Source organism: Trachurus japonicus, chromosome 16 (assembly GCF_045865225.1).
Source record: "Trachurus japonicus isolate A0001 chromosome 16, Traja_1.0".
Taxonomy (NCBI): Eukaryota; Metazoa; Chordata; class Actinopteri; order Carangiformes; family Carangidae; genus Trachurus; species Trachurus japonicus.
The window spans coordinates 9,699,136-9,714,927 of record NC_140922.1 but is presented as its reverse complement, the minus strand read 5'-3'; the positions used below and the strand labels follow the sequence as shown (position 1 = coordinate 9,714,927).

Sequence of the window (15,792 nt, the reverse complement as noted above, 5' to 3'; positions counted from 1 at the left end):
TGGCAAACAGTGCCTTCCTAAGTTCATTGCCAAGGAGAGCAGGCTCTAACTCCGACAGCCTGTATCGTATACCACCAGCTGGCAAGCTAGAGGCCGAATTCACCACAGTGCAATATGACACAATGCAAATGGGGAAAAGAAACAACCGCAGATTTCAGACAGAGAAAGGGGGGAAAAAAGAGGAATGAAAACATTTATAGAAACAAACGCAGTGTGACATCAAAATACAGGAAATGAAAGCTTGATTTCCACATCTTTGGTCAAAAATATTGACTTGGAGACGTCATGTTGTCATGAACATGCTCCGATCACGACATACATGCAGCAGTGGCTGTGGTCATGGGAGGCCCCTCAGAGTACTGGTGGGCTACCACTGTCCCGTCACCAGCTGGTACTGCCATCAATGTGGGGCACACACACACCTATTTATAACTGCAGTTAAGTCCGGATTCCAGTTCACATTGGGGTTGCAGTCATGTTCACATGCTCCCAACAGCCCCAACTGCTCCAAGTGACGGGTGCCCACACACACAGCAAAGTCCTGTCATACACCCTGTGCTAACTCTCCCCTTTGTTACACTCTCTCTCACACACAGTGTTAGCTCAGTTAATGGGGTAAGCATTCCAGACACACATTTAAATACCCAGACACCTCTTCTCACGAGTATGTGGATGCAACACACACACACACACACACAAACGCCTAAACACCTGATACATGCATGTATCCATCCATGTGTGCACAATCACACAGCTCAACAACATCAACAAGTACCACCGATCATCAGGCTCTCCCTTTCACTGTGCCTCAACTCCCTTCACTCCCTTCACTCTACACCTCCTCTCCTCACCATTCCTTTCTCCTTTCTCCTTTCCTTTCCTACCCTCTCCCCTTCTGCTGTGTGTGTAATCAGCCCAGCATTAATAGCTGCATTCCAACAGCCTACAGGAATGTCTTAACAATGTAGCCTTGTTCAGGTGCAGAGGGAGAAAGACCTCACTGAAAAATACATTTAAAAAGGTGCTGCAGCGAGGGAGTCCCAAGGCTGCAGCACAGAAGACCTGAGGCACGTTGTGATACCAAATGAACACGGTTGAGTGGAACACACTTGGCTCTCAGGCTGCCTCTAACACTTCGGGACAATCTATTAAAAAGATTCCTACTCATACAGACATAGAGTATATCAGTGAAGTACTGTATACCACTTGTTAACACTCTCTGTCACAGTGTATAGGCTCGGGATTACACAGAACAGACTGTACAGCTGAGAGCATAGTCAGAGAGGGATAGTTCACTATATACATTTATTTTTCAAATGTAATAAATAGTAATAGTAGTAGATAATAGTAATTAGTGACTATTTCTTTACAAATGAATTCATTTTATTAGTGTGTGGCTCATTGGTGGATCTGCTGCCCCCACTACCCGACCTCGGATAAGCAGTTGAAGATGGATGGATGGATGATTGTCAGAATTAATATTTCATGCATGCGATTTGTTCTTCTCATTTGTATGTGTGGGCTTCACTGTGATGCATTCCAGTGTGGGAAAATATTCTTATGATTCTAATGATATTGATTTCTGGGCAGAAGTAGAAGAAAGTGATTATAAAAAGGAGTGACATACTGAGTTCTCCATCACCCCCGCCCCCCATCCTCCCTACATCCCTCCCTCTGCCCGTCCCCCTTTGTCAGGCCTTATTATTGAACATGTGTCCTTTCTGCCCCTGCCATTAGCTAACCCCACCCATACACACTGCTTTCAATGCACAGATGCACACACACACACACTCCCGAATTGCTAATTGACATGGGGAGTTGGTGCATCTTTCATCATTCTCCACGGAGACAAATGTTGAAGTGTGTGTGTGTGTGTGTGTGTGTGGGGGGGGGGTATGTGAGTGGGGACTGGGATCAAAGGAGGTCCTCCAAGCTGCCTGTCCTAGAACTCTCAGCCTCTCTCAACACTCGATAAGGCAGCCAGGAGGGGCCAAATATCTATCATGCTCATCAGTCACAAGCAGCTACAATGTAAATGTACAGTGAAGTCTGTTCAGCCCACTTCAGCTTGATAACCATCAGAGAAAATTATTGTTAACTAAATCTAGTCTTACTGCTGCAACATGCATGTCGCCCAGAGCAGAAGGCAAAATGCTCTCGAGGCAAAACCACTGGCGTTATAATTACTTTAGCCCTTAATAACAAGAGGCTAAATCAGTTAGGAACTCTGTAAGTCTAACATTATCCACACAATAACTATCCATCACGTTTGTTGTTCTGCAAATTGCACAGACATGTAATTGGGAATCATTTAGCCTGATGGAGTCATAACCCAATTCAATGTGATTGATTTTGGATTAAATATTCATATGAAGCAGGAGTAAGCCTGTGTTTTTCCCTTGTAGACTGAATTGAAATGATGCTATGAAACTTGACCCTCCTTGTATTACTGGAATATGGACACTATTGATGAACAACAAGAGAGATTGGGCTGAAAAAAGCACTTCAGTTAATGGAGGACTTTCCATTGCTGCTGCACAGAACCCATGCAACTTTACAAATATTGTTACATAAGTGGAGAGTGAGTGGAAGTAAAAGCCCTTGTGGCTTGATTATTGTTATTATCTGAACTGTCCATCACAAACAAAAAGATTACCTTCCCATATTACTAAGAATCACCTGGGATTCGAGGCACCCTGGCTTCTTTGGCTCCTTCTTTTTCAGGCTATTGTGATGATTAGACAACACATGGTCAGAGAGATACATGTATTTTCTATCAGGGCCTGGCAGCGATGAGAGACAAATGATGAATTAAGGTTGAGAGAAGGTTAGAGGAGGAAAGAGGCAGATAAGAGAGAGAGCGATGTAGAGATGAAAAAAAAATACTGATAAAAGTCATGCTTTACAGAGCTGGGCAGGGTGTGGTAAAAAAAAAGGCTGATGAGAAAATTCCTGGGAGAAATGTAACTAACAGAGAAAAGGAGACTCAGACTAAAGTTAAGAACAGATTGTGACTTGCGGAGAACATTAACAGTCAGAGCATGGTAACTTTACCCCTCTGCTCTTCTCTTTCAAAGTCAAGTTCACACAGGCAGAGAGGGGCAAAGGGAACTTTAGTGCTGTTGTCGTTGTTTCAGAGGGGCTCTGGTAAGTGAAACCTTAATAAAACAAAGACGAGTTATGTCCTCAGGCGAGTTGCCCGACTAGGAAGCCCTGAAAACTGACACTGTATCTGTTCGCTGATGACACCCGGGTGTCGCTCTCAGGTAACTTGGGGAGCCCCCTATTCTCACACAAACAGACATGAAGTCATACCAAACATCCAACACAAACGGAGCCAAACACTAATGTTGTAACACAAATACCACCTCTGAATCATCACACACACCCACCCTGCTCTTCCCCTCCTCCACGCTCTGCTCCTCCTCTTCCTTCCCATCGTTGAGGATTAATGTTCCCACTCCTGTCTCCCAGGTCCCCCCGGCCCAGTTAAAGCAATACGATCTCATTGTCAAACAGTGACCAGCCTCACCGGAGAGGTTAACCACTGCTGCTTAACCATTAACCAGATTAAAGTCACAGATTGAGAGGGGGGGCTGCTACTGCTGAAGGAATGTTCTCTGACAGATGGAAAACGGAGATTGGACATAAAAAGTGGTTTCAAAGAGTGATCACTGTGGTTTTGGCCAACCCTTGTGACAGTGGTTTGAGTAAATTTGCTCACCCCCACCCACACAAACACGTGCACACACAGACACACACACACACACACACAACTGTACACATAATGTATGTAAACAGAGCAAATTCTGTAGCCTAGTGAACTTTCAGTCACCCTCATCTCCTGGTTATCATCATGCAATATAGATAAGGGAAGAAAAGAATCCTTTGGGACTTCTCACCATCATATTTCTGCAACCACTCCCTGGGAAGCAAAAAAATACTGGGTCAGAGGTGCATTCAAATATTTTTCCACAGGCTAAAAAACTGTGCCTCCGTCGCATGGGAAGTGTTCTTCAAAGTCATGTGCAATGATTTCATCAGCACTGCATCCGCAATGTTAAAGAGAAAATCAGAAGAACTAAAGGGGCAAACAAATCAAATCAAGGGTGCATTCACAAGCACACATACATTTTGACTCTCCTTCCCCCACACCAGGCAAAACTAGTGGTGTAGAAAGACACAAGGTGGTAATGGAGCTTAAGTGTGTGTGTGCGTAGGAAGAGGGGGGGGTGGTGATGGGTTTTTTTTTTTTTGGAGGGGTGCATTCAACAACTGCTGCTGAGGCAACTGTTGATGTCTGAAAAGCAACAGCTTGCGGGGCTCCCAGAGGACGTTCTGCCAGCCAACAGTCAGATGGAGGGTTTAGGGTTGGAGGGGCGCAGGGGTTAGGATTTCTTCTCCAGTGCCAGGAAAATGATCTCCTTGGCCGCAGATCCAGGATTTTCCATGACATTCCCCATTCCTGACGGATATTCCTCAATCTTGATGCACTCCGCCTGTCTGATCCTCGCTGCTGCCGTGTCTGCCTTTTTAGGCTTTTGTTCGCTTTCATGCTATTTGATTGATCAAAACAGCTGAACGGGACACAGGAGGAGCATTGTAAAAGCTCCTTTTTTTTGTGGCAGATACCAAATATGTAGGTCATCATATTTCCTTGCTGATTTATGACATGAATTTGGACCACGCGTGACCAAACGCCAGTCCTTGCTTCTTTGTACATTCCTCCGACAAACACAACAGAGAACTGCAGCCTCTCATCCACATCTTACTACAGCACTCAGCTGATAAATGGATTGGCAGCACTTAACCTCGTCTCCTCAAAGAGCTTTGTGAATTTTTCAATTTTGTTCCAGCCCTGAAATGCACTGCAGCCCTCCCCCTCGCCCCTACAGCTACTACCATCGCATACGCAGATGCAGAGACAAGGACACACATGGAGTCTCCTTCCAAGGCTGCATTTGAAATTACCCATCACCATCATCTTCCTCCCACGAGACAAGAACGGCACTGCATGGTGGCAACACAATAGTGCGCTGTAATCATCTCTTATCCCATGCCTTGATCTGCCTCTGTCCGCCCCTTCCTCTCTGCTTCCTTCCTCCCCTCCCTCCCTCCCTCCCTCCTCTCTGCTGCTTTTTTTACTCAACTTTCTACCTGATATTCAGTGTTTATTAAACTTTTTTTCAAACCTCCGAAACTTCCTTTTAAAATGCAGACAGTGGCAGGGTAAGACACCACTTAATTTGTGTCTGCAGAAAGTGAAAAAACAGTGAGCTTGCCAAGAAGGGGGAGGATGGTCATTCTTATTTTAAAATCATTAATAGTGGCCATAAATCTGCTGTGGAGCAGCTCCAGGGATGGGCGTAAAAGCTAACAGAGCCCCCGCCAACCAAAAACACAGCAGGCAATCTTCCTGATGCTATGCAAGGTCATTAACTGTGTGAACCATGCACAAAAGCACAGTGGTCAACACAGGCAAAGACAACATGGTAAATCAAAGCCAGTAAACACATTGACACACAAAAAGACTGGACAGAAAATGACCTTTGAAGTGTCAATGCAGAAGACAAAAAAAGAAAGAGAACATAGGGTGAAACAGAGACAGACAGACAGACAAAGATAAGACGGAGAGATGGGGGAATGTAGACAAGGCTAATCTGGCAAAATACACCTTTTGTTTATGGATGAGTATCTGTGGAGGTGTGTGTGTGTGTGTGTGTGTGTGTGTGTGTTTAATCACAGCTTTGACTGCAGGTCTTTTGAAGCTCTGAGAGGATAAAAAAGAAAAAAAACGAGGGATAAACTTTTCCGTCTCCGCTGTGCACCGTGCACATCCTTCATGTGCATGCAGCCGACCATCTGCTCACGCTCGGCTGCGTACCGGTGCTGATCGCCAGCTCACTAGACAACATCAGTGCCCGATCAAAGTTTAATGTGTCATTCACTGCACCTAATAAACACAAGTGGGTATACAGTATGTGAAAGGCTTGACAAGCTCAAATCCCCTTCTCTGAGCTTTGTGTCTAAACTGACTTCCTCGCACAAACAAGCCTTTTATCTCAACTGGCTGCTATTTAGTGGGTCACCCATGGATGTTCTGCTGAATGAAGCTCAGTTAACTCCCCTGGGTGCACTGCACCCTGGCTGTGAACAGATTCCAACTTTACACCTGTAACTGTAGCTGCTTTTCCACAGAGGTCCCGCTATATCAATGTGAAGAAGAACCCTCATAATTCCAGCTTTGCTTGTTTACACTGAGTCAAACAAGCCGGCATAATGCAGCCCCAGGGTGTGATTTTAGACAGCCTGGCGGCATCCCATAATCAACGGCAAGAAGCGTTACACAACCGGTATCTATCCAGCCTTGCTGGATATTCCTTTTCCAGAGATGTAGATCTGCCTCTGCCGCCGGCTTATTTACTTCACTCTCTGTTCATACACCTTATACACATCAACAAGGTGGAATAAAGGTGCAGTGCTCTCACCTGGAACAAGGCTGTGTGAGCGCCATTGTTGCTGCTTGTTTGTATGTGGATTACTGCCGTGACTTGTGGTGAGAGGGGGGGGGGTTAAAAGTAAGAAAAGAAGCTCTTTTCCAGTGGTGACAAACAAACACAAACACTGCACTGCGAGCTCAAACGTGTCCGCTGGAATGCCTCTCATTCCATTAAACCCCATCAGTGTCTCTCTCACACACACACACACACACACACACACACACGTTTTCCCAAACACACAGAGGGGTATGAATCACCTCAATAATTGCGGCCCCAGCCGTTCTACAGCCCACTCCCCTGAGGCCTAAATGACAAGGGGGCAAACATAGACTTGCTCTCCCAAAGCAGCCACTATCAACCTGTCACTCCCTGCTATATGAGCTCAGTGTTGCATAACAGCAGAATCCTGCAACTGGTGGCCCACTGTGTGTGTTCTTACATGTTATTGTGCATATAATGTGTGTATGTTGGTAAGCTGTTTGTGAGAGCAGACTTTCTGCTTCATGAATGTATTCTTATAAGCATTCTTGGCTCTGTGCATTCAAGAATGCACACGTGTGTGTGCCTGCAGAAAAAGGAGACTATGACTAAAGTGCCCCCAGGACAGTGGCAAAAAGAAAAAAAAAAGGTTTCCTGGCTTTTATCTCCTTGTGGCTAAATGGATCTTTTTCTAGCCTAATACCATAATAATTACACACGGCTGCAGGGGGTGCACTTTTGATGCTGCGCTGGCAGGGGGACAGAAATTAAAAGTGAGGAAATGACTGCAGGAATTAAGGCAGTGATAGACAAAGAGGCTGACGCTGTGTGTTAGTGGTGAACACCTTGAACTCAACTGATGCTTGTCACATTGATTCTCTCCACTGGTTTCTGAATACTTTGGAGCCACTACAGTTTAGCTCAATCTCATCTAACCATTTGACTCTGGTTTTGTCTTTTTACCTTAATGTCACTTTGTTCTTTTTATGTCCACTGCTAAAAAAAAAACCACATGGTTAGGAGGGCATCTAATGCAGCTTAAAAGTTTCTGTGAAGTTATTGCCTTTGAAAAAACACTTAACAGGAAACTGGATGGGCATATTTTTCAAATGCATGCAGTTTTCTTCACCATTACTTTAGAAAATGTGTTTCTAACTGCAGACGAACTGTGCTATTACAGATGTGAAATGAAGCTATAACTCGACATATTTGCAGTTCATGGTTAAGCTGCGATGGAAAAGCCAGTGGCATCTCAGGAGCGTAGAACAGGAGCCATTTACCAACATGTCTGGATGAGTGGGTCAAAGGGTCAGCGCAGTCCTTGGCAATGGCATGCCTAGCACCTTAGGGTGTCCTGGGTTGCCATGCATCACATATCCGTGTGTCACAACTATGTGCATAAATACAGGCATATACATGCTCACAAATTTATAGACAGACTTTAAAGAGGGAGACACACATCTGGGTGTAACATGACCAATGGCATTTTTTCTTTTAAGTGTTCTTGAGTGCTCCACACTGACATAGTTGGAAGTTGCAAGTGTGTGACCAGTAATTGTGAAAATGTGGGTCTGTGTGACAGAATCCCCCTGGGACCCAACAAGAGCTGCTATTATTAGACAAAACTATGTTAGAGATAGAGGAGAAGGATGAGAGAGCAAGAGAAAATAGAGATTCAGCAAAGTCTTATGATGAGGAGACCAATGTTGCAGCAAAGTGAAAGGCTTACTTTCTTTGCCCCAGACTTAAGAAGACAAACTAGCATGGGGGTGGGGGACGGGATGAGCTCAGCACCTGGAACCGAGCCTTTAAATCAATGCACCACAGCTGTAAAGAGGGGCTGTGTGATCAGACTATATCCATCAATTACAGGGAACTTTTTAGTCGGCACCTGTTAAAAGGCTCCACAAAGGGCAGACAGACAGCATCTGTCTCTGATACCAGAAAAGGGAGGGGGGCGCCATAAATCTGATCTGGGGGACAAAGTGGTGCAAAAAGAAGAAAGTGGTACGAGAAAAGAAGAAAAACCAGTCCAGGTAAACTAAGAAGGAAGCTGCGTTTTTAATTCCGTGAAAAACAAACTTACTATTCAATATAGGGCTAAATAATTAATGAGAATTTTGCTATGATGCAGTGAAGCCAGGACAGAGAGAGAGAGTTAGAGGAGATAAGAGAGCATAGAGAGAGGGGAGTCGGCCAGCACCCCAGCCCCGCCCTTTACTTCATCGAGCTTCGAACCACAAAACGCTGCCTGCACAGGCAAGTAATTAGACATAATGTTCCTAAAAATTTCCACAATCCAGTTTTGCTTATTTGATACTGGCACATAAAAAATAGTCACTGCAGGCTACACTAGCTGTGGTGAAAAACACAAATGCTAACATATAAGAGATAAAGTGATGAAACACAGTGATGTTAAAAGAGAATAAAAAACACAGTGAAGTAGGCTCCACTATAATCTCACCAGCAGCACATTAAATCCCTGTGAGACTGTTAAGAACTGGAGGTAGGCTACACATCAAACGCACTGAGGTCAATAATAAAGTTCTAGGTCTACTACAAGTACCACTGCAACTCTTCAGTGGTTTTGGTCAGTAACCACAGGCTTCACTTCATAGATCATATAAGGCCACAGTCAAGTTGCATTTAAATTGGCTTAGCGTGTCTGGCAGCAGCAGAGGTGCAGAGGGTGAGGCGCACTGCCAAATAAGAGACGCAAATCCCGCAGATCAGACATCAAAGCGCTGGAAACTGCACCAGAGCAACCAGACAGGGCAGACTGAATGAGACTGGATGAACATGGTCTCCAAAATAAAAGCTTATCATTTACAGGTGTCCAGGTAAAACAAGAAATAAATAATAAACAAATAAAAAGTCTAAATAAATGGGCTGACATTATTTTATAGATTTCTCATTAAAATTACTTATAATCTCATTCTGAATCAGTGTTTTTGAAGTCAGTGTTTTTACTCTGGCAGTAGGTTACCATATGCTTTATTATGGCTGTGTGGAAGGGCGCTGTGCTGGTTTGGCAGCTGTGTCAGGGGCAGTGTGCCGCAGTCCTGGCCGCTGTTAAGAAGTGCACTGAAGTGCGGAGCTGAGACTTACCGCACAACTACCCTGCAAAGAGCCACTGTTAACCCTTTGCAGTGTGGATCACCGGCACTCTGAGCTGCACAGACTGACAGCGACTGCAAAAGCAACGTGTATGTGTGTGTGTTTTCCCCGCATATCAGTTATGACTTCTGTTGATACACACACTTTCTGATGCATGCCGATTGTGAGATTAAAAAAAGAAAAAGAAAAAAACATCCGGCGCGTGCGGTAGATTCGCACAACCGCTAACAGGTTGTTCAACGTCTAACAATTTGTAGCAAAACATAAGGAAACTACTAAACACTAGTGTGCGTGTGTGGTCAATGAGGCGCTTCTGGCTGCGGCGTGAACACACCGGTTTGTCCTGGAGCTACTCCTGTTCAAGCAAGAAAGGAAAAGTAGAAATGTGTAGCCTGAAGCCACGAAAAAACAAAAAAAACTCACCAAGGACCGAGTCACAAGAGCGACAAAGTTAGTAAAAAAGAGGTTTCACGTTAGAAATGAAGCGGGAAGAATGAAAGACACGTACCTAGTGAAGCCCAGAGCAAGGTGCACAGGAGCGACGTGCGTCCAAACGTTATCCCGTCCATGGCTGCTCTTCTAACTTTTTCTGGGGGACAAGTATTCACTTTGTTTTGGCTTGTAGAGAGTGGAAATGTGGCACCAGTAAGTCTTCTGTCTTCTTCCAGTGCTCCAAAGCTTTCTGGACTTCTCTCTCTCTCTCTCTCTCTCTCTCTCTCTCTCTGCCTGTCTCGTTCCCTCTATCTCTCTCCCTCTCTCTCTCTCTCTGCAATAGGAGTGCCTCACTCACTCACACGCACACACACACACTCAGAAATCTGATGCTGGTGGCAGTCCTCTTGGTTGATATATTTGCACAAAAGGTGACCCCCCTACTCCACTCCACCCCTCCTCCTAACACAGCCCCCTCCCTCCTTCTCTCTCCCTCTCTCTCTCTACCTCTCGCAGTGAAAAGACCTGCTTGACTAATGGCGGAGTAAGTCTCCTGGGGCCCGCAGGATTTCTTTAAAGTAACTTAAAAGTGATTTTATCATGAAGCTCTCTGGCTCGTTGTAACTCCTTAGACAAAATAATTTAAGTTTTATCAGGATAATATAAAAATTTTACAGCAAAGCTAGACATGAAGGCTGTAAGCTCACATTAATATGCTGGCATCATAGTAAGTAAAAATAAGACTGCAAAGTCCACAGTACTAAAATGATTTTTGGGCTTGATGGGAGTCAACATGGCACATAGCAGCAACTTTACTTATTCTATTACTTGGAGATTTTTGAAGGTAATGGCACATTATTAAAAAAAGCAATATCACATTAGACTCTAGGAAAAAATGGCTGTTGAATAATTAAAATTTGATTAAGTGGGAAATTGCAAGAGATACAATTTTGCAACTGCAGATAACAGAAATTATTTTCACCCATTAGAACTAAACGCTGGTAAATGAACTGGGAAGGTTACTAATTATTATCCAGAAGCCTTGATATCCCCCCCAAAAAACTAATTGGTAGGGGAAACAATCAGCTTTCTGCAGCCAGTTAATTTTGTAGACAAATTTCCGGCACTGGTTATATCTTTAACATCCTCAATACATATGTCTCAAATAATGAATTTCATTTTCAAAGCAACCCGAGGCCATTTCTTGGGTTAAGCTGTCTGTCATTGACAGACATACCAATCATTCCTAGACATGTAATCCCTCCAGAATCTGTTTGGGTATTTACAGGATATATGGTGCAGCCTATTTGGGTATATACAGTTCAGATATACAGTTATCATGAGAGGCTAAGTGGCTTATTCACAATGCTTTAATACCAGACTGAATGCTCTGAGTGGGTATTGTGTGACCTGTAAAGTTGATTTAGGCCAAATCCCATAAGCTAGGGCTTTGAAAGCATAAATACATGTCAGTCTGGTATGGATGGTTCAATGGTACCATCGGCCTCACCATCAGGAACATCTATATCTTCTCTCAGTTCCTTTCTTTTGGGGAATAGTTGACTGTGGAGCAACACGAAGTAATCGGCACACCCTGTAGGTAATAATAGACCCTTGCAGAGCTGTCTCATTCAAAGACATGCATTCCAAACATAGTTGGTCTAAAACAGCTGGTTAATTATTTTCTCAGCCCTGTTTGTAGAAGAGAAATGATACTTTCAACCTGCTCCACTGCACTATATAAAAGTCGCCCCTATGGATCTGGTAGGTGGAATACACACACAGCTGTTTTACTATAAGTCACCAACAGCAGTCTATAGGCTATTGAATTAAATGGTAATGAGGCATATACTTTATCGTCACACTCTATGTCAACAACTCAGTTTCTCTCTATTCCCAGCTATGACAGCAGGAGGGGAAGAAAAGCCTTCCCACTGACTGTCTAACATCAGTACAGCCACTTATCCCTGATATCGAACCAGTCATAATCATCTCTCCATGCTGTAGAGACATGATCCACTAACAAGTCCCACTGCCCTGTTGTGAAGGACTTAGGGTGGTGTAACCATCACACCGCCTTACATAAGACCTATATCATGCTGCATAGCTGAGGCTGCTGCTGATGTAGCCCAGCACGGGGCATCCTTACGTAAGGACTTTAGTCATACATACGGTAGCTGCGGCTGTGATTTACTGTATTGGCTCATTACCTAATGGAGCTGCAGGAGAGGAGAGGAGAGGAGAGGAGAGGAGAGGAGAGGAGAGGAGAGGAGAGGAGAGGAGAGGAGAGGAGAGGAGAGAAGCATAAGGATGGAGGACCAAGAAAAAGGGAGGACCTATGAAGAAAGGGAAGGTGGAGTGTAATCCTCCCAGCCGTCCTTTCACACAAACTCCACAATATTCGTAGGAGACAAATGTCTGCTCATCATCTCAGAGCCTATAGTTACCACAGGTGAGCAGAGGTGGAGAATATAGGTGAGGTAGGGGGAGGTGTAGCCCTGTACCTGATTGGTAAAAGCAGAGTCAGACAAGAGATGATTTAAAATGACAGGGTTGTTAACATCCTTCAGACACAGTGTGTTTTGACATAATCCATCGAGGACAGAGCTGTATTCAAACACTGTTATTTCAGGGCTGTGTTCCCCACTCTGGAATAAAGATCATCTGTGTTCAAGTATGTGCTCAAATTGTGTAAACAAATGTAATTATACTGTTCCCGTCGTGTTATGGTGCATATTATGCAAATTGCTAAATAACACCAACAAGCCATTTTCTTCATGAAAAGGCCATTGCTGAACTTGTAATCTTTTATAAGCACGAGACCACAACCATTTGCATTTGCTTTAGTGCTTGGTTGGACATTTGGGTGTGTTGTTATGTTAGTATACGGGTTAATAAAGCACAGCTCTACTTACCAAGCAGAAGTAGGGAGTGGGCTGCGGAGGTCTGAGCATCCCCAGATTTTTCTCATTCTTGAACTCTTCATCTTCAGATCCAACCATCGCTGAGTCACATGACTGCACTTGAAGCAATTTATCTTTCTACACAGCTCACTCTACTTTACACAACTTTTTTTTTTTTTTCCACACATGCAGTATACTCCCTGAGACCTATAAACAGACTTTGATGTTATAAACCAGCAGATTTCCCCTTTAAGGGATCATCTGAATTATTACAACTCATCCTGAGGGGGGCATTAGTTATATGTTTCAATTTTTCACAGCAACCCTCTAATACATGTTGAGACACTTGACTCAAAACCACAAGACCCCATAGTGGCACTATAAGGATTTTTTTTGATACACTGTCTGAGAGTATCTGTACAAAGTGTTGCACCCGTCCATCAGTGGATAAGAAAACTTTGATCTCCTGGTGGTGCTTGAGGGAAACACGGGGGATCACTCAGGTCATTAGGATTCATGCTCTTTGAGATACTTCAGTAAGGACCAAAGAGATGGACTGAATGACACTGACAGACAAACATCACAATCCCTACAGCCATGTTTTTTTTTCTCCGAAAACCCTCCGTGGCTGTTAATATTATATAAGGGTCATAACATGCAAGCAAAACCTGTCAACTAGCACCAAGGCGTGTCAGCATTTTTTAGACTTCAAGAGAAACAACACCATGCAGTTATGTGACACTCGTTATACTTGTAGGCAAATTGTCACACTTGCAAAACATAAATCAGACAGCCCACTTTATAGTCCCTTGCTTTACGTGATTTACCACCCCCACCCCATGTCAAAAATTAGGCTACCTGACAGGGAGAATATTTGACACATCAGCCTAAAGCAAGGGGATAAAGAGAAACAGAGACACGGAGACACTACAAAGGGAACAGAGATGTGTAATGAAAGAATAATGAAGAGAACAGATTAGAAGTGGAGGAGGGGAGAACTTTAATTCCAAAGTCAGGGGATGGGTAGCATACAGTGTATAGCCCCAGGGAATAAAAGCAAAGTATAGGCAGGAAGAAAAAAGAGGGGGAGAGATAGAAAGTGAGGGAAGCTGTAATCTTGTATGAATTCTCATGTCTGGTCTCAACGTGGCAGAAAGACTGAATGAAAGATGGGCTGAACTTTCATCCTTCCCCCCTCATGATTCTTTGATCTCTTCTCGTCTCTCGTTCTATATGTGCCCCCCCTCCATCTCTGTCCACTTTAATCTCTCTATATATCTTTATTACCCCCATCTTTCCACTCCTGTCCAGCTCTAATTCTGCCTCTTTCTGTTTCTCGGCCTCTCTCCTCTTGGCTGGACGACAGATGATCGCACAGCTGTTTTCCAGGCATTGATACATAGTGAAGGATGAGTCACTGTGCAGTGATGAAGCTATTCTATGAGGAATTCAACACTACTTTTTGTAATCTGGATCACTTACATACATTAGCTCCACCTGATCAATAGACCCAACAGAGAGTCACTGAGATGAAGTAATCACCATAACTCATCTTTCTATTTTCTATCCTGTCAGTTTTACCTAAGAAGTCATCGATCTAATAGAATGTGAATCTCTATAACAACAATAGTCTGTACAAAACTTAGTGCAATTGTAGTGTTGGTTGTAACTGGACCTAGAGTAGAGTTTCACTGAGACAATAAGAGTTTGTGTCTATTACACTGGGTTCTGCCCGACTGCGTGCTCTGACAGTAACTGTGGGAGGGCGATACCTCATGCTCTGAATGAACAGGGCCAGGCGGCAGGAAATGGTGCTGAACAATATGGGAGTCACATAGCCGCCTCTGTGTCTATAGAGTGGGTCCCGGCATCATAAAAGGTCAGATGTGTGGTCAAGTGCTGCATGGCAGAAGTGTCCACAAGAACTAGGTCATATACTCCACAGGAAAACAACTGTCTTTATGCACCTCCGTTGTCATGGGTTTTAAGGGGAAATACAGCTTGTGATGCAACAGTTCATTTGTAATTCATGAGTTTGCCTCAATACTTAAAAAGCAGAGAGTGTAATCTACAGCCCAGTTGTTCTGCTGCTGCACAGCAAATAATGAAACCACTCCCACAACACTTTGTCAAAAGCCTCAGTGATGATGCTGGGATGTTGGGACATTTTCTGAGTCACAGACGTAAGCCGTGCATTCAAATACAATTCATGTAATATCTCAAACAAAAATCGCTTGATCCCCCTGAAGTCGGTCACTAATTCCATGATATAGAGATGTTCCCAAGCCTCACCAAATATAATTTTTAGCACAGCACAAATAACACGTTCTGTAATTGTGTTTGTTCTATTCAGATTTGTTCAGTATTATTTGTACTGACAAGCCCATGAGGAAAACAGCAAAGAAAATCACTTTTGCTGTGCTTTTCTTCAAAGACTGAGTCTTACATGTTTTAATCCAACAAATCTCATATTTATTCCCATCTATTTTAATACACTATAAAAATATACTTGCAATAATAATTAGGTAGGTAATCCATGCCACTGACTGAACATATCTTGTTTGACATTTTTGTCATAGTGAACATCGTCACATGATAATACAAAGGAAATGAAGCATTACATTAGTGGCTGACTGGCTGCAGCCGTTCATTGTCAGTGTCAGAGAGTCTAAAGGATTGGCTTATTATCTGCTGTGTAGCTATTAATCATATTAATTCAGGTGTACATTACAACCATTATAACATGTCACTGCTTCATTGTTATTCTGACAAACATGCTCACGTCAGCGCTGTTTGCTGCCACACCTCTTTCCCCCTTGCATGATATTTCGTGGTGTTGATTAATAAGCTCTCTCAGCAGA

The 15,792-nt window shown here is 43.6% G+C and overlaps 1 protein-coding gene across 4 annotated transcripts in view; it reads right to left on the bottom strand.

Annotated features, from left to right (window-relative positions):
• The window catches only part of bcam (basal cell adhesion molecule (Lutheran blood group)), a 49,691-nt gene extending 39,351 nt beyond the window's left edge, over window positions 1–10,340 (bottom strand). For all 4 annotated transcript variants that reach the window (XR_015037822.1, XM_085801131.1, XM_085801132.1 and 1 more), the window contains exon 1: window positions 10,105–10,340. Coding sequence is in view for 3 of the 4 variants with exons in the window: in XM_085801131.1 (XP_085657257.1) it covers window positions 10,105–10,165 (61 nt within the window). In the remaining variant the exon portion in view is untranslated. The remainder of the gene's footprint in view (window positions 1–10,104) is intronic.
• Window positions 10,341–15,792: the final 5,452 nt, after the last annotated feature.